At 43.1% G+C, this 19,775-nt stretch overlaps 1 protein-coding gene across 1 annotated transcript in view; it reads left to right on the top strand.

The window, feature by feature from the left end:
- Positions 1-19,775, top strand: part of LOC140519191 (STE20-like serine/threonine-protein kinase) — a 66,551-nt gene that overhangs the window by 27,544 nt on the left and 19,232 nt on the right. Inside the window, exons 4-12 of the mRNA XM_072632009.1 lie at positions 173-322; positions 5,066-5,138; positions 6,420-6,685; positions 7,211-7,271; positions 9,278-9,359; positions 11,053-11,163; positions 15,834-17,912; positions 18,325-18,455; positions 19,652-19,775. Coding sequence (XP_072488110.1) covers positions 173-322; positions 5,066-5,138; positions 6,420-6,685; positions 7,211-7,271; positions 9,278-9,359; positions 11,053-11,163; positions 15,834-17,912; positions 18,325-18,455; positions 19,652-19,775 — 3,077 coding nt within the window. The remainder of the gene's footprint in view (positions 1-172; positions 323-5,065; positions 5,139-6,419; positions 6,686-7,210; positions 7,272-9,277; positions 9,360-11,052; positions 11,164-15,833; positions 17,913-18,324; positions 18,456-19,651) is intronic.

The raw sequence follows: 19,775 nt of genomic DNA, 5'->3' as shown, positions 1-19,775 counted from the left end.
TGCAAACCTTAAAGCACTCTACAGAATGAGCCAAAATGCTCTTGGGGCACTGCATAAATGCTAGCATGATAAGGATGATGATGACGATGATATGATGATGACAATGGAACTTGGAGGGCTGAATTCAGGATCTCTCTGTGTCTCTCTGTCTCTGTCTCTCTCATCCTTGCAGAACTGGAAAAAGGGTTGACTGAAGTGCAGATCCAAGTAGTTTGTAAGCAGATGTTGCAGGCTCTGGAATATCTTCATGGATCTAGGATCATCCATCGGGACCTCAAGGCTGGAAATGTCCTGCTGTCTTCTGAAGGCTATGTCAAACTTGGTGAGTAAAGCCCTGGACCATCCCCCAAAATCCTCCCCCAACACTGCCTGCACCCTTACAACCCTTGTTGAAAATACCCATTCCTGGGCCATTTCCTCACTTACCACCTGGCCAAGAGAACTATTTTTTCCCTGCTACAGAAGTGTGCCTATGTGCCCTTACATTCACTCCCAATACACCACACATTGAAAATCCACACATACAAATCTTCACATCCTTCAAATATTTTCCTTACAAAAGCTTTTCAAATACCCCTATATGCTAACATATCTCCTGAACTATCTTATAATAATAGTACTACTAATAATGATAATAATAGCTGGCATACTTTAAAGTGTAAAAGTACTTAATATGCAATTGTGTAATTTGAGCCCCTAAACAACTGTGTGAGGCTACAGATATTATCATGCCCATTTTACAGATGAGAAAACAGGTCCAGTAAAGTTGTGACTTTCCTATGTTCATACATCTAGTAAATATCAGAAGTGAGATTTGAACTCAGGTCTTCCTGATTTCCAATCCAATACATTTTCTACTATGGTAGTTGGTATCATATGGCAATTGACCAACAAGTCTAATTCCAGTCTGAATCTCCTTCCATCCCTCAAGTAATTGTGCCTTGCCCATCTTTGGTGTTTAGTACATAGTTGTGGAATGAATAAATTCATGTAATGCCTCATATATATATACCTACACACCACCTCTTTGCAATGTGCCCACAGATACGTATGTGCCTGTGTACCCATGGATAGACAACAGGGCATATCCTTCCTTAAGAGACATGAAAATATGGGTTAAAGTCCTGTCTCTGACATATCTTGGCTATGTGAGTCTGAGCAAGTCACAATCTCTTTAGTGTTCACCAGACAACTTTCTAGGACTATAGTAAGTGGCAGAGAAAGGTGCTAACCTGCATTGGTAAAGAGTTTCCTCATCTCAGAGGTCCCCATGCCAATTAGACTAAGCTCTGTCCAGTCTTTATCCCTAGTCTAGATACTCTGCATATAACCGTAACAGGAAGCAAGATGGCATAGAGGATAGCAGTTCTAAGATTACAGTGAGGAAGATCTGGGTCCAAATTCCACCTCTAACATTTATTATCTGGGCTGTGCTGGGTAAGTCACTAAACCTCCTCTGCCTCAGGAAATTCATCAACATTTAATTACTATCATGCTATTATTACTAGCTATATAGCCAACATTTATATGTCACTTTAAGCTTTGCAAAGCACTTTCTTTACATATATTACCTCATTTGATCCTCACCACAACCCTTTAAGGTCATTCTTATTATCCCCATTTTACAGATGAGATAAGCTGAGACCAAATGATTTGTCTAGTATCAAATAACTAGTTAGTGTCTAAGAAGGGATTTGACTACCAAGTCTGATGCTTTATCCACTGTGCCGCCTACTGCTCAGCTAAATCACAAATGAAATACAGTCTATATTGGTGGAGGGAGAGGCCATATGAGAAATTTCCCAAGTTGATGAAACCACAGATCCTTTAGGTATTTGTGTATAACCCTACCACACGCACACACACACACACGCACGTGTACACACACACACGCGCACACACACACCTCTGCCACCAAACTCTACCCAACAACTAACCAGGCCCCTCCCCCACACCAACCCGCTACTCTTTGTGGATCATATCATTCAAATATACCTTCCTGCTGGTGAGGGACCAAAACAAAGTGATGTTTGATTGTTTGATGTAAGGGGATGAAACTCCACAGGGATTCCAATTTCCCCTCCCTTCTCCCTTCTCTCTTCTCATACCAACAAACCCACTCCTTGGTTCAGACTCAATCATCTTCATTAGGAAAGTTCATTCCTACTGACTGAGCCTACAAAAACTGTCCATGTTATTCCACTGTATTCTAGCACCCACTTAATGTTCACAAGTCATGCCCCCCGTCCCCAGACAGGGCCAGCCCATACGCAGGCTTGTGACTGTCAACACAGCTGTATGGGCATGTGACATCACCCTGGTTTTTATGAACCATCAGGAGACTCTCATTCTGCCTTACATGTGGCCTAGAGACTGATCATGACATGACTGCTGTAATTCTGTAGGCACCTCTGGACGGGGAGACAACAGATGCTCAGTAACCTGGGGTCTCCTGTCCACTGCCCCTCGTGGGGGAATGGAAAGAGCCCCAGACAGAGTTATATCTCAGCTTTGCTACATGACCTTAGGCAAGTTCCTTCATCTTAGTGTGCCCTAGTCAGGCTAAAGTATGGGAGAAAGAGTAGAAGATGTCAGGAAAAGGTGTTAACTGCCTAGCCAAGGAGTTTAGAGTTTGTCCTGTAGGCAAGTGGGAGCCATTGAAGGGATTCAAAGAGATAGGAGTAGCATGACCCAAAGGGTGTTTTAATAAATGCATTTGATAGTACCTGCAAGATGGAAGAAAGACCAGAGGCAGGGAGACGTGTTAGGAGATTATTGCCATATGTTTCATATAGGAGATGATAAGACTCTAAATTATGGTAGGGGTGGAAGGATGGACAGTACTTGGTCACCAACTAAATATCATCAGTCAAGGAGATAAATGACTGCCAGTACTGTGTACTCACTGAATCCACTAAAAATTTATGTTACACAATCACAACTGGGCCTTTGCTACAGCAAGGCAATCCTTGTACATCTCCCTAATCATTTTGCTATCCTTCTTACAAACCTTTTTATCCTTTCTCAAACCTCTCATGGCACCACATTCCCTCAGTCTCAGCCCAGGACCTTGTCTCATACTTCACGAAAAAAAAAAACGAAGCCAAAAGCTCCATCTTTGGAAGTCCAGAAATTATTATTGGGTCCAATACAAATCCATGCCATCAAACTTTAACTAGCACCAGGGGTGGGAAACCTGAGGGCTCGAGGTCACATGTGGCCTTCTAGGTGCTTGGATGTGGCCTTCTGACTGAGTCCAAATTTTGCAGAACAAATCCTTTTTTTAAGGGGATCTGTTCTGTAAAATTTGGATTTAGTCAAAGGGCTGCACTTGAGGACCTAGAGGGCCGCATGTAACCTCAAACCTGCAGGTTCCCCACTCCTGAACTAGGTTCTTAATTTTGAAATATCATCTTTTCATTTATCTGTGATTAATTCCCTCTCAAATGATCCATAATAACTGTTCCAGAACCTTCCTTCTCAAGTCCCCAATTCCATCACGTTCATTTTCTTTGTCAAATGATATCTTTGCCTTCTTTACTGAGAAAGGACCATCTGTCATCAGGTTCCTTATCTCTCCTACTCTATAACTCTTAAACCTTCATTCATCCTCACACATTATCTCCTTCCCTCCATTATCATCAAAGGAAATGGCATTCCTCTTTGCCAAGGTTAACCTTCTCTACTAATAAACTTTCCAACTCCTTTGAGACCTTTTTCTATCAATCATCTCCTCTCTTATCTTTAATTTTTTCCTCTCTTCTAATTCCTTCTCTTCCTACAAAGTGTTCCTTAAAAAAAATATCCCTCCCTTGATCCAATCATCTCCTCAAGTAAAGCTTTGATCTCTTTTCCTATTTACTGCTAAACTTTTAGATAGCATAGTCTACATTTGCTACATCTCACCACCCCCTCACTCCTCAGCTCCTGAATTCTGAGCTTTTTGTCTCTATCACACTAATGAAATTGCCATTTCAAAAAACACCAATGACCTCTCAACTGCACAATCCAATGGTCTTTTCTCAATTCTCATCTTCCTTTAACTTTTTGCAGCATTTGACATTATCAACCACCCTGTTTTCTTAATAATCTTTCTTCCTCTGCATTTTTGTCATTTTCCTCCAATCTATGGCCATTGTTTTAAAACTTCCTTTGCTGTACCATCTTCTTTTTCTGAGTGGAGGTGTAATCCAAGGCTCTGTCTTTTTTTCTTGCTCTAAAATCTCTTCCTTGGCAATTTTAACCCTTCCCTTGGCTCCAATTATCCTCTCTCTTCATATGACTCCCAAATTGGCATATTCAGGCCTAATCTCTCATCAAGTACCAGGTCTACATTTCTGACAACCTTCTCTTGAATGTACAACTGGAACTTTAAAATCCACATGTCCAAAATTAAACTCATCATCTTCCCCCATAGAACCTATCCTTCCTCCCCAATTTTACATTTCTGTTGAGAATCATCATCCTTCCAGCTACCCAGGCTTAAAGCCTAGGAGTCATTTTTGATTCTTCCCACCTTCTTCACCTCCACCTTGGCAGCAAGAGCTGTCCAATCTCATTGATTCAAACTCCACCATGCCTCTATTTTCTATCCCTCCCTTTCCACTCAACTGCCACCATCCTAGTTCAAGTCCTCATCATCTCTTGCCTAGAATATTACAATAGACTCCTAACTGATCTTCTCCCCACCTCCTTCTCCCCACTCTAATCCATGCCTCACATACCTGCCAAAATATCCTTTCCAGGAAAGAATTCTGGCTCTGTCACTCCCTATCTTAAAAATCTGCAATGGCTCCCTATATAGTCAGACCTTTGTAAGTACCTTAAGGGAGGGACTATGTCTTTTTTCTTACATCTAGAAGGATGCCTTGGCATAGATCAAGGAGTCAACAACTGTTTAATTGTTGAAGAGAAATAGGAAAGTCAAGATTTGCAAGCAAAGATAAATTTGTGAGAAAATAGCCAAGGGCATTTAGAAACTCACTCAATGAGGGTCTGGGGAGGGGAAAGAAATCTCTTTTCTTTCTCTCTCACTTTGCCTTCTCCATCTTTTTCCTTGAGACAGCTGATTTTGGAGTGTCAGCCAAGAATTCCCGCACCTTGCAGCGAAGAGCTTCCTTCATCGGGACACCATACTGGTACAGCTAGGGGGCCCCAGGGGGTTGGACAAGGTGCCCAACTTCCAAGGTTGCCCATGGCTCCCACCCAGGGATGGGGTGAGGTGGGAGGTTGGCTGAACTTTGGGCATCAATCTTTCAAACACAGAAAGGTCCACTAGCTCTTACCTTTGGATTCTGGCCTTGTAGGGAAGAAGGTGATAGGATAGATACTTGAAAGTAATTAAAGGCAAGTGGCAAAAAGATTCCTCCTGGGTAAAGAAATGGGCATAGCCCAAGTAGTGATCTGAGAGGATGCACAGGATGTTGGGTGGAGTTCATGTTACAGCCAAATCCAAGGGCTAGGTGGACAATCAAGAAAAGGAGTCCAGATGGCTAGTTTCAAGACTCAGCAGAGAGCCATGGGGCATACACCATAAAAGAGGCATAATAGTCATTGATGAGATCAAAGTTTATCTCATAAAAGTCCTTCCCCATATCCTCTATCCTGTAAATAACATTCTTTTTTTAAAAAATATGTTACTGATTTATTTTAACATAACCCTCATTTCCAGACATTGCCCTCCTTATTCCTCTACGCTACTAAGCAAAATCCTTGATCATGAGATGAAAACTGAAAAACAAAGTGTAGGGAGGTGGGAGCAGTTCAGCAAAACTAATGACCACCTCAGCATATTGTCGGTGTCTGACAATATGCATCCAATATTCTTCATTCCTAGTCCCCTACCTCTTCAAGAGGAGAAAGAGAGAGATGTGTTTTTCAACACTTCTTCCTGTTCATTCAGTTTGTTTTGCTTCCTTCCTGGGCAATGTTCTTTTATGGTGGGTCCTCAGTCTTCTGCTTTGGATCTGAGGCACATAGAAATAGGGCTGCAATGGCTCTCAGGGACCCCTGGGATTCAGGGAACCTGGGTTCAAATCCTGTGCGACCTTTGGGTGAATTTCTTCTCCTCTCTGGGTCTCAGTTTCCTTTTTGGCAACATGAGAGGATTGGAGGAAATAATTTACCAGGTCCCTTCCTGCTCAAGATCAATGATCCTAAGGTCTTCCTCCCTCGATCAACCTTTTGGGAAGGATAGGTTGCTTCTCCCAGCCTGCCCCTAGAAAGTCAGACTTTTTTTCAGGGGCCTCCAGCAAATGCTATTTAAGGAAAGGGATGGGGCATCCCAATGCATCAGTCCACTGACCAAGCTGACTACCACACCCCACAATCTTAACCTCTTGGTTTCTCTTCTCTTGGCAACTTAAGGGCAGAGGGAGCCAGGTGGGACAGGTAAGATGAACCCTTGTTTCTCGTTATAGGATGGCACCTGAGGTCATCCAATGTGAGACATCCAAAGAAGCTCCCTATGACTACAAGGCTGACATCTGGTCCCTGGGTATCACACTGATAGAGATGGCTGAAATGGAGCCCCCCCATCATGAGCTGAACCCCATGCGAGTGTTGCTGAAGATCCACAAGTCCCCGCCACCCACTCTGCGCCACCCTCAGCAATGGCAAGTCCTCCCCTCTCCTCTCATCATAACTGGGGCAATGCTGAGAAAAAGAGCAGGCCAGATTGTAAATGGTCAGAGCCTAAAGAACCAATAGATCCAGGGGAGGTTCCAGTACCATGCAATAGGGGAGGGTAGAGGCAGTCAGGTAGGCAAAATGGAGGGAGGATAGATGGAGAGAAGGCAACATATGGCAGACAATTACAGTGAGGTGATGTTTGGGAGGTTTTGCATCACATAGAAGGGACCTAACCATGGTTATTAGGGTTTACAGACAGTATTTCAGAATTTGAAAGAATTTTGAGGGGAAGGAAGTTTCTGCAGACCTGACCTGGTCATCCTGCTGCAGTGAGTAGATGGTACAACCAGTGGTGTAGGGATGGGGACCTCCCTAAGTTACAGATTACCCTTTGATCCACTCCCAGTTTACTCAATTCTCAAGGATACAAATAGTACAGATGATAGAAATTCAATGAATATTTGTTCACTGACTAAAGAAACAAGTCCGTTGGGAAGGCCCCTGTGATTCCTCTTCCCCAAGGCAAATTTTCTCTAGATACTCTCTTTATCTTCCTTCCTTGCTGCCCCTTCTGGTCTAGGAGCCCTGGTCTGGACCATGGAACTTTTTTGCTATCCTTCTAGGTTCACCAGGCTCAGAATGTAGAGAACCAAGAGGCTTCTCCCCTTCATTCTGATTCATTTTGATTCCAGTCAACAATAGTTTATTGGACTTGGAGTCATAAAATCTGAGTTTAAATCCTAGTTCAGAGGGAGCTGAGGCAATTCACTTTACTTCTGCAGAAGTTGGTTCCCTTAGCTATAAAGCCAGAAAATTGAACTAGGGGATCTCCAAGTTCTGTTCTATCTTGAGATACACTTATTGTGGTCCATGATTACTGGATGCAGAGCATTATAACTAGATAGGCACATGAGGTAGGGATGATAGGTTAATGAAGAGATATGACTGATCCCTGCCCTCAGATCTAATAGGGGGATGTTGCACATACCCAGCAAAGTACTGTATGTGGTCCAAGGTGGGAAAGGATCACTACCTACTGGTGCTTTCAGGGAAGATTTCTTTGAGAAGGTGTCATTTGAGTTGGCTTGGGGCACTGTTTCCAGTCTTTTCTCTCAACACATATTGTTCACTATTAAAGATCAGCATTCACTTAGACAGAAGAGTGTCCTAGATCTTTCCCTGTCGCATGTGAGGGGACTAAGTCTGAAACCTTTGATCCCTGAAAGAATGAGACTGAGAACTAAGACTCTGGTCTTAGAGCAAAAAAGATGTCACTTCAACAGTTCCATTCAATCAAGCAACAAGCATTTATTTTTTCAATAATATTTTATTTTTTCTAATTACATGTTAAAGCAATTTTTAAAACTTTTTCTTAAACTTTTGAGTTCCACCCCTCCTTCCCTTTGCCCCTCCCTGAGATGATAAGCAATCCATTATAGTTTATACACATGCAGTCATGTAAAACATTTCCATAGTGATCATTTTGTGCAAGAAGACTCGAATAAAAAAGGAAAGGGAAAGAGAAAAAGAAAGTGAACAACAAGCATTTATTAATCTTACTATCTTACCATCTGTATTGGAGACATAAGAACAAAAAAAGAAACTCTCCCTGCCCTCAAAGAACACATTGTATGAGGGCAGGTAACATGAAGACACGGAAGTATGTGTGGAATACATACAAAATACCAACATTTCTAAAATTCCAACTCTGGGCGAGGCTCTGTCCCAAGTACCAGAGACAGCTAGATGACATAAAAATACACAACACCTAATCTCATGAGGTTCACTTCTCCCTTTTATCACACCTAGACATCAATACAGAGGCAGCTAAGTGACACCTAGACATGATAGTGCACTGGGTCTGGAGTCAAATTCAGCCTTGGATACCTACTAGCTATGTCATCCTGGGTAGGTCACAACCTCTATTTGCCTCAGTTTCCTCATCTTTAAAATGGGGATAATAATAGCACCTATGTCCCAGAGTTGTGAGGATCAAAGGAGATAATATTTGTAAAATGCCTAGCACAGTGTCTGACATTATATCAACATTAGCTATTATTAATACATACATATTCCATCTCCGTTTCCTAATAAGCACTATATAAATGTTAGCTCTTATTAATGCACACATCTTCCATCTCTAATGCTTCTTCTTTCCCTTGGAAAAAAGTCATTAATAATAATAGCTATCATTTATGTGCTATTATTTGTGAAGTTCTTTACATATATTATGTCCTTTGATCACAACAGAACTGTGAGGTGCTATTATTATCCTCCTTTTACGAATGAGAAAACTAGACCTAAGAGAGGCTGAGTGACCAGGGTCACACTGCTAATAAATGGATGAGGTAGGATTTGAACTCTTTTCCCTGACCTTCAGTTCAGACCTCTATCCAATATGCCACCTAGCTGCCTCTCTAAGGATTATGTGAGATCTTTAACCATTCATCTGATCTCTATTTCTTGATTGTCCCCTCACTTTAGAAGAAAGAAGCAAAGACTTTTCTAGGAGTCTCTCAGCCCCTTCCATACAGAGGGGGAACGGTGGGTCTTCTGAGTATATCAAAGGGTAGTCAGAGTTGTTAGTGATGATCTCTGGATGTTGGACACTGGGATAAGCAAGCAGTTTCTTGGCTATTCGTTTTAGGTCTGAGGAGTTTAAAGACTTCTTGAGGAAATCCTTGGAGAGGGATCCTGAGAGCAGATGGTCTGCCTGTCAGCTCCTGCAGGTAAGCACCCTACGTCTAAGGTGTGATGCCTCAGTATTTCTACCACCTCCCAGCATCTTCAAATGGCCACCACCCCGGAGGATCAGTGTTTTTACTCAAATGATCTCAAACTATGAAAGGAGACCTGAGAACCAATTAAGTCAATTAACAAGCATTTATTAAAAGTGCTTAATATATGTCAGGCACATGGGACATAAAGACACCGAGAAAACAGTCCTAGATCCTCAGGGAGCTTACACTCCATTGAAAAAGACAGCACTCATAATATCCTCATACATGACCCTCCATCTCCCCATACCAAACATTTCCATTACCTCTCCTTCATGCCTGGTTACCTAGGCAACAAATGAGACCTTAGAAAAATCACCACTCCTCTTCAGCCTCAGTTTCCTCAGCTATAAAATGAGGACAATCATGCTTGCACTATTTATTTCAAAGGGTTGTTGGAAAGCTACATGAATTTTTAAAGTACTCTAGACTTGTGAACTGTTATGATGTGGAATAAGTAAATATAATTTTTCTGGCTTTCAAAAAGCCTTTGAAAAAGGTTTGTGCCAAAGGATCCTTTTAGTGTATTTTTTTTTTTGATTATTCATTAGTCATTCATTGAAACCGAGAGCATTTTTTTTTGTCACAGGGAACCAGCTCTATGTCAGGAATTAAAGAATAAGTGTAAAGGGCATTTTTTTATCCAACTCCATCCCAGTCCAATACATTTTATCACACCCATCTGTGATCTGGATCCTAGCTGCTGTCTTATCATTTCTCTCTTGCTTAAGAGCCTTTCTAAAAACCTAGACTTGAATCCATTCTGTATTCAGACTTAAGAGTCCTATGAGCTAGCTTTGGCTACAGCTGCTTCCCAAGAAGCCTTACTAAGGCTAGGCTGCCTAGAAGTTGAAGGGATCTGCTAGCTGAAAGTTATAGGAAGTCATGGTAACAGTGACTGGCTTTCTGCAGTTTCTATTCATGGCCCAACCTACGCTGCACCCCAAATATTGGCAAAGTGTTACCATTAACCTCCATTTGTTATTGTTAAGTCATTTTTTCAGCATGTCTGACTCTTCATGTCCCCATTTGGGGTTTTCTTGGCAAAGGTACTGGAGTGGTTTGCCATTTCCTTCTCCAGATCATTTTACAGATGAGAAAATTGAGGCAAACTGGTTTAAGTGACTTGCACAGGGTCACACCACTGATAAGTGTCTGAGGCCAGATTTAAATTCAGAAGGATGAGTCTTCCTGACTCCACACCCTGCTTCCTATCCTTTGCCCACCTAGCTGCCTCCAGCAACCTCCTAGGAATCATTAAACACTGTATTTACACACAGGACCCACTTCAGCTGAATCCTCTAAACCTAAACTCCACACTTAATAAAGATCAGTTATTCACTTTGGTTCTGGCTTGAGTTGAAAGAAAATGCAAAAGGTAAAAAGAATTAGAGTCTGTCCCAATCAGGGCCGCAGCTTCCCGTTCCATTTCCTTGTAGAGCCATAAATTCTATCCAAGAAGCCCTTCTGTGAGTGGGCAGAGAGAAGACCCACCAAAGAAGAAGGAAGCCTTCTAGGCCCCTAGAGATCGTTGCATTTTGTAAGATAAGGGGTCCTTTTGCACTCCCCCCCCCCCCCCACCAACCCCTTTGCTAGGAAAGAAGCCAGTACTAAAGGTTTTCCTTTTGTTCCTTCTCCTTCCCAGCATCCTTTTGTGGCAGAGGTGGAAGACAGTGGACCTTTACGGGAACTGATTGCGGAAGCTAAGGCAGAAGTCCTGGAAGAGTTTGAGGAAGAAGAAATAGCCTCCTTTTCGGTAAGCCACAGCCGGATGGCATCTGTATGCCTTTTAGTTGAATTGTTCCTTCTTCTGGATTGATTTCCCTGGGGACTCCAAGGCCACAGATACTTCAGTTTATCTAGGGAACCCATGGCTCCCTGGAAACCTTCCCCTTGGAAACAGTCCAATTAGGGACTCTAGCCACCACAGCATGAATAATAAAGATATAGCAGAGCCACAATGAATCTTGAAAATGTTACTTCTAAAACCGGATTCTCTCAGAAGTGTTGGCATAACAAATGGCAGGTAAAGAGAGACTTGGGGACACAAAAGTGCCCAATAGACTTTAATATAAGAGAGCCAGTGTGATCTTGGGCTACCCCATTGTACTCTGCCCTAGTCAGAGCATTATATTCAGATTCAATATGGAATATTAGATTCAGTTCTGGGTTCAAGACCTTCCTCTTGGAGGATGCACATACTGGTTGTGAGTCCTTGGATAAGTCACCTCAGTTCTCAGTACTCCAGGCAAATATCTAAGACTAAAAGTTGCCAGGCAGGTGCCAATCTGCATTGCTAGAGAGTGTTCTCTTCCATGAGCTCTCTATACCAGCTGTGTTAAAATCAGGTCAAAACAGGGGCCACATGCATAATGGTCTCTGTCTCTGTAGGTGGCACATTGACTTTTAAAGCTACATATTAATATTATCTCTGTTTTTTATATTTTATTTATTTTGTTAAATATTCCCCAATTATATTTTAATCTGGATCAGACTGCATTTAGAAGTAGTGTAGGCTGCATCTGTTCTATACCAATAAAATCAGAGATCCAGTAAAAAAAAATACATTACCTACCTTACATGACCATTGTGAAAAAAATCACTCTGTAAATGTTACTGTATCATAAACATATGAATGAGTATTATTAGCCACAATCTCCATGCCTTCCAGATGCTTTTCAAGGGGCCAGCGCTCTGGGCTCAGATCCATTAGACAAGGAATTAATTGAGCTGGTTTCTCTTTCCCTCAATTTCCTCATCTGTAAAATGAGCTAGAGAAGGAAATGGCAAACCACTCTGATATTTTTGCCAAGAAAGCCCCAAATGGAGTCATGAAGAGTCAGACATGACTGAAAAGATTGAACAACAAAAATATGTTTTCCTAGGATCATGGCCCTTATGGCTAGAAGGACCCACAGGAATAGTACAACAGTACAACTCCCTTATTTTACAGATGAGGCAAATGAATCTTCAGGAAGAAAATTATTTGTCCAAAGTCACACAGCTAGTATGGAGCACAGCAAGGATTCCAGCTCAAGTCCTCCTGTTCTAAATATCATCTAAATATCAGGCTCTTTGGTGCCTCTCACCAGTGCACAGGAATATTGTGCTTACTGTGTACTAGACCAGGGGTGGGGACCCTGCAGCCTCAAGGCCATACGTGGCCTTCTAGGTCCTTGGATGCGACCTTTTGACTGAGTCCAAGTTTATTAAGGGGATTTGTTCTGTGAAGTTTGGATTCAAAGGGCTGCTCTTAAGGACCTAGAAGGTCACATGTGGCCTTGAGGCCACAGGTTCTCTACCCTTGTACTAGACACTGCTAAACACTTTTATAAATATTATCCGATTTGATCCTCCTAAGAACTCTGAGAGGCAGATATTGTTATTCTCCCCATTTTACAATTGGGGAAACCTAGGCAAACAGAGGTTAAGTGACTTGCCCAGGAACATACAGTTAGTAAGTGTCCAAGGCCAGATTTGAATATAGGTCTTTCTGATTCTGCATCCAGAACTCTACGAATGATGCCACCAGTTGCCTGAAGTAAAGGTGAAGCCATTTTGATCACTCAAGTGAGTGACAAACTTGGACCTAAGTCCTCTCAACTCAAAATGCAGAACTCATTCTAAGACACCACAATCCCAGCTCTAATACTTCCAAGCCACATAATCAAATCATTTCATGTCATTGAGGCTCAGTTTCTGGATCAGTAATAGGAAGAGATAAGACTCATCATCTTCAAGTTCCCTTTTAAGTGACCTTGGATAAGTCCCTTATAGCTCTTTGATCCTCACTGCCCTCATCAGTAAAATGAAGGCATTAGACTAAATGACCTCCAAGGCCCCTTCCAGTAATAACAAACTATAAACATGAATTTTCCAGAATACAATAATAACATGTTAGAGCTGGAATGAATGAATGAATGAAAAACACTTATTAGGCACTTACTTCATGCCAAGATATCTACTCCAACTCAGACTTTACAGATGGGGAAACTGAGGTTCAAGCTAATTTGTCTAAGTTCATACAGTTTGTCAGCAACAGAGCCACTCATTCTAGTGTGACTAAGACCCAGGCATCCTGACTACAAGATAAATGTAGCTTTATGGCTTTCATGGACAAATCATCCCATTCCAGATTCCTGGCAGGGGATAAGATTTCTCACTGGCTGGTAGAGCTCATGTAGCTTGGCTGGATAACAGGGTCTATTAGCACATTGCCCGGCCATGCTCAGGCTGCTGAGGCTATCAGTGAACACAGTGTTTACTTAATGGGATCCAGTTTTCTTTGGGGCTTTCTTGACCCCTAGAGGTGACTCTGCTGGGCACTGTACTATATTTGAATAATTTCAAAGATGTGTGGAATGAGCATACATACACACCCACACACGTGCACGGGTGCAAACACTCACATGTCTGTGCCAAACACAACTCTTCCTTGCCTTTAGTTTCTTGGCTTGCTGAAGCTAGAAAAACATATCACTCCCCTTCTTCACACTTTTCTAAGCTGATGGTCCTCAGATGACAGACAGACCAGGTTCTGTTCCAGGTCTTACTCAAAGATTTTCCAAATTGCTAGGGCCTGCCAGAGGTGGTGGTCTACCAGCATAGACCTCAAGAATATATGGCATGGGGAGTTGCAAGGGAGGAAGCAGCAAAAAATGCACCCATCTCCATCCCACAATGAGGCATTGGATCAGGTTGGAAGGGACCTTGGAGGCCATAGAATTATAGCTCGAAAGCTGGAAGGAAACGTCTAGTCTAGACCTTTCATTTGACAGATGGAGAAACTGAGGCCCAAGGAGAGGTCAAGGGCCTTCCCCTAGGTCCCAGAGCTAATAAATTGCAGAGCTGGGAATCTCAGAGCCCTTTCCACTGCACTAAACTTCCTTCTGAACTTAGCTCAGGGGGCAGCGACACGTGAGTTAAGGTCAAAGGCGGTGAGCTTCTTTTAGACTTTATCTAAACCTCTAACAAACACGGGTGTTACATCACAAAGTGGAGATGCTCCCACTTCCTCCTGGGGAGGCTTTGTTGTACGGGCCTGATTATTGTCTCTGATTCTGTCTCTCCTCTCCTCTTCTATCTCCTCCCCCATCTCTTTTCTTCTTTTCTCTTCCCCTTTTTCTTCCTCTCTCCTTCTTTCTTCTCCTCCTCCTCCTCCTTCTTCTTCTCCTTCTCCTTCTCCTCCTCCTCCTCCTCTTTCTTCTTCTTCTCCTCCTTCTTCTTCTTCCCTCTTTCCCTTCTACCTAGCCTAACAAATTATTTGTCTCTTTTCTTCCTTAAAAGATCTTAGCCTATTATCCAAGGGTCAGAATTAACTATGGAAGAAAAAGAGGGATACCCTATGAATTTCAACCTGTCCAATTCTGCTAATAGATAAATTTAACTCTCATTGCTAGTCTCAGGTTTCTATAGCCCTGAGTAGAATTCTGTCCGAATGTTCTAATACCATAAAGAGAGTTGGCCAAGCCTGGTATCCTGGATAGGGAGCAAGCCTTAGAGGCAAAAAGGCCCATATCCAAAGTCCTCCCTCTGATATTTCCTACTTGTGAGACCGTAGGAAAGTCCTTAACCTCTTAGTCCCCCCAAACAACTCTGTAAGATGACATTGTAGAACAAATATAGATTTTCATTAGTATCAATGGTCTCTTCAGGAGTATATAACCAAGGTGTGACTTTGGGCAAGAAATAACTTGGGATGATTAATAGTCAATAAACATTTATTAAGTTCCTACTTTGTGCCAGGCATTGTACTAAGCACTAGAGATAGAAATAAGAAAAAGAAAGACAGCCCCTGACCTTAGAAAGCTTATAATCTAATGTAAGAAGACAATATACAAAAGGAAGCTGAAAGGGGGAGGGGGTGGGGCCAGGAGAAAGGTTAGGATGAGAAGGGAGGAGATATGATGTTCATGGAATTGAAATCAAGCAGAGCAGCTGGTGGGAAATGAAGAGTTGGAAATTCTGAGCCCTCTATAAAGGAAGCTTTAGGGGGAGATTTTTGCTCTGCTTTCCAGCCCTGAAATCAGAGGGGAGAGGCAACTGAGGGTACTCAGCAGGTGTTGAGTACCAATGGCAGGGATGGTAGAAAGGATGCTGAACCTCAAAGTCAGGTAACCATAATAAGCTATGATGCTTATTATGTATCCATGAGTACATGAGTAAGACATTTGAGCATTCTAAGATTTTGTTTTCTCATCTTTAAAATGGAGATAATAATATCTACACTATCTGCATCACAGAATTGATATGAGTAGTGTTTTCTCAGTCAAAAAGCATTATCATGTACTTTTGCCAGGCACTAAGCCAAGCTCTGGGAATATAAAGAAAGGGGGTAAAAACAAACTTGAAAGTGCTATGAAAATGTGGACTATTATTACAAAAAGACAGTAAGGCCCTAACTTTCCTTCTCTCTTTGCCTCTCAGCCAAGTCAAGAACATAAGTGCACCCTGTCCAATGATGGCGTTCCTCCCCTAGAGCCAGAGAGACCCTCAAAAGACAGGAAGTTCTCCTTGGAGAAGCCAGACAGAGGAGATACAGCCAATAAAGGTGTCCAGCTCCTACCTACAACTCTGGCAGTCAAAATGAATGACTTTCAACCTCAGGCTAGAGAAGAGAATCACGTAACCCTCCAGGAAAACCTCCAGGGAGATTCTCCAAACAAACCAGTTGATGGTGGGGGCACCAATTCCCTTGCTCATTCTCCTAATCCAACAGGACCTGGGCTCAACAGGCAGAGCTCCATTGGTCCAAATCAAAGGCTGCTTCGGCCAAAAGCCAGTCGGACCTATAGTCTAAAGAAGCAGATGAGACGCAAGTCTGCACCTATGCTGGTTGCACCCATTGGTTCTCAAGATTCCATGAAACTTCCCTCCAAGGGCCCTTCAGATATCTTGAAGCTAATGAGACGAAGGTCATTCTTTGGTGGGTTGAAGTCCCAGGACATTCTTGACCCACTGGCCCAGGAGACTCATGAGCTGTTGGCCACTCAGGGTAGAAAAGACCTGCTGGAAGAGCAACCCACTTCCATCACTAGGCCTCATACCAAGCTAGACTCACAGAGTCATGTTCTTCCTATTCCCAAGGCACTCTCTCCTGAGCCAGACACAGTGATGAACTGTGTATTAGAGACTACTTGCCCAGATAAGACACAGGAATCACAGCTTTTTACAAGCTCCCCACCAAGCCTCACCGAAGGACAAGAGGGACACCAGGTAAGAGAAGGAGTAATTGCTGCTCACAATTGGACCTCAAAGATAGAAAGTCCAGAAGATATTGGCTCAGATATCCCAGAGCAAATTTCTCATCCTGCTGTTACCCACTCCACCCCAAGAGACCAACAGCAGATTAATTTGAGTCTAGAAGACCCCACACTGACCAATTCTCCAGGAGGTCTGAAGAATTCAGAGGAGAAACATGATCCCACAGGAAACCTGAAGATATCCTTATATAAGAGGCTACCTGTTGGACCAGAAATATTGAGTGATCCCCTGTGTGATAAAGAAAGGAAAGTCTCATGCAATCAGCTCAGTTCTACTTGCAGGCAATGTACTGGGAGTGAACAGCTGGAAGGGACCAAAATTCAGCACTTGGATGGGATGTCTATGTCTAGTCTTCTCACAAAAGATGAAAAGTTAGGAGCTGAGTGTGTGATAGAGGCTCTCAATCTCTGCCAGACCAGGACCGAATTCCTGAGCATCCAGGACCCAGGGGTCCCCATTCCAACTAACCTGCCCAATAATACTGAAGAGCTAATGACAGAGGATTCAGGACACTACCTATGTTGTCCTCAAGAGTCCTCCAACTCCAGAGATGAAGTGGGCTGTGGTACCCAGAATCCAAAGGTGCCATTCAAGGCAACACACTCCTCACACCTAAAGGAACCCTGCCTCCCCAAGCCAGAGGCAGGGGATAAAGATTTGCTGCTGAGAGAAATACATGAGGAAAAAATTGAGGATGCCCAGAAACACATGTCCCCAGACTCAACAGGGAAATCAAAGTGTCTCAGCCAGCATGGGGTTTCCTCTTTGGGAGGGGAAAAACAAGTAGTGTCCACACAGTATGAGAAGAAAGACGCACAGACAAATTTCTCCAAAGGTGAGAAAGAGATTCCAGGAAAAGAGGGTAATATTGTAGTAGCCCCCGTAGAGACCTTTATAAATGTTATGGAAGATGCCCAACCTAGGCCCCCAAAGGGACAAGCCAGAGACCTAGAGGAAGGTCATTACAAGGAGCCTGCTCTAAAGCTAGCTTGGACAGCAGAAACCCTGGAGAAGTCAACAGGGCCAGGAATCCCTGAGCCCCTAAGGGATAAGAAGAAAATTAATTTTGCAGAAGGGATCCTGGAACACAGATCCAGTGGGAGATCATGGAGTGAAGACACAGTCCAGAAGACTGAGAAAAGTCCTTTGGAGAAAAAGGACTCAAGAGACATCAGGACCAATGTGGCTGGTGACAGCATGCCCAATGCCAGGCCTTCGCCAGTTAAAAGTGACATTAACCAGGTAAGGTTGTTTATTGAGAAGAGGTTGATATAAAGACTAGATAGAGGGTTCTTTAGGGTAGGCTGGAATAAAAGCCACTTTGCAGATAACCACATGCCCAGGACTAGTAAATTAACAAGATAGACTTTACTTCCTTCTCTGTGTAGTTTAGTAGACTTAGTCCTAGGAGAACTGACCAACTAAAATGTTTGTAAGAATTATCTACCTGCAAAACCAGAATAGTTTAGAGTCATTATCCCGCAATGAATCTGGCCTTCAACATCCTGTCTTGGTTGGGCCAGTGATAGGAGCAGGCCAGAACAAAGGAGGGGGGCTGCCCCCTGGTGGGAGAGGACAGCATTTCATCATCTTATGATGGTACCAGAATGGTAGAGGTTATGGGGATGCAAACCTTACTGTTTCTTGGCTTCAGGACACCCTTTCCTTCAGGAAAACTGTAAAGAAAACACGCAAGTTTGTGGTGGATGGGAAGGAGGTCAGTGTGACGACTTCTAGGCCTGTGCAGGATGCTGACCGGAAAGGAGAAAGCATCCGTTCTGCCCGGTAGGAGAAAAGAATCCCCTCAGCTCCTTCTCAGAATAGTGACAGTCAAAGAAGGGAACCAGTTTCTCTTTGCCAAACCAAGAATGACCCAAGAGGAGTTTCCCACGGGAATCAGGGCATTTGTCTGGGCTAGAGAACAGCAATGATTGATTTTGAAATTATTGATTATGTCAACTTAGCAGGAGGGCATCAGAGGCAGATACAGAGAAACACAGAAAAGCCAGAGAAAGCATGCCAGTCCCCCAAACCATCTGTGGGAACCAGTCCATCTGCCTCCTGGCAGAAGACTGGAATAGATGGACCCCCTCCCAGGTCCCCTCCAACTTTAATACTCAGAGACTATCAGAATGAAAAAGCTTCTGTCTCAGCTGTCACAGAATACCACAGGATTTCCTCCTTTATGCAGTTCACTACTGAGGTGTGAAAGGGTTTCCCACAATGGGCTGGTATGGACAAGCACGTAACCACTTTGATCTTTATTTCCTAGAAGCAATATAAACAATTCACCAAGATATGCCTGCATACATACATACACACATACAATATTGATTAAACACTGACGATGTGCTAGGCATTGTGCTTAAGTGCTGAGGATAGAAATATGAGAAAACAACATGGTCCTTCCCATCAGAATGGATCCAGGAAGGGATATAGGATGGGCCTCCTATAGGGACCCACCATCATTCTTTCTGGTACTGCCTACTGACGACAGAGATACTGTTGCCCACTGAGGCACTGGGGAGTAGGATTATCACTTAGAGCTGGAAGTTACCTTAGTTTTCTGCCAATCTAACTTCCTCATTCCACAGATGAGGGAACTGAAGCTATGTGAAGGGGGGGTGAATGGGAGAGAAAATAAGAGTTTGGTAAATGAGAACCATGAAATAAACGAAAATCACATAAAAAACAAAGCCAAACACTGAGACCCAGAGAGATTGTGACTTATCCTAAGTTACAGATCTAATAAATGGAATCCAAGCCTGAGTCCCTGATCCAGCACTCCCACTCCTCTAGCACAACGCCTCTCCTGCGTTGGACAGCCAGGCTTCCTAGGGTCCAGTTTCTCCTCTGTCCCTGATTGAGTGAATGGTTTCCCTTGGCTTGGCCTCAGTCTTCACACCTGTAAAATGGATCCATCCCCCTACTACCCAAGTAATGTCTGCAGACATGATCCTGAAGGATCTGCTATATTTCAGCCGGAAAGAGCTGCAGGAACTGCGGCTCCTTCAGAAGGAAGAGCAGAGGGCCCAAACTCAGCTGGACCAGAGACTCCATCAGCAGAGGGAACAGATGTTCCGCCATATTGAGCTGGAAATGACG

The sequence above is a fragment of the Notamacropus eugenii genome, chromosome 1 (assembly GCF_028372415.1).
Source record: "Notamacropus eugenii isolate mMacEug1 chromosome 1, mMacEug1.pri_v2, whole genome shotgun sequence".
Taxonomy (NCBI): Eukaryota; Metazoa; Chordata; class Mammalia; order Diprotodontia; family Macropodidae; genus Notamacropus; species Notamacropus eugenii.
This window is presented reverse-complemented; position numbering and strand designations above follow the sequence as displayed.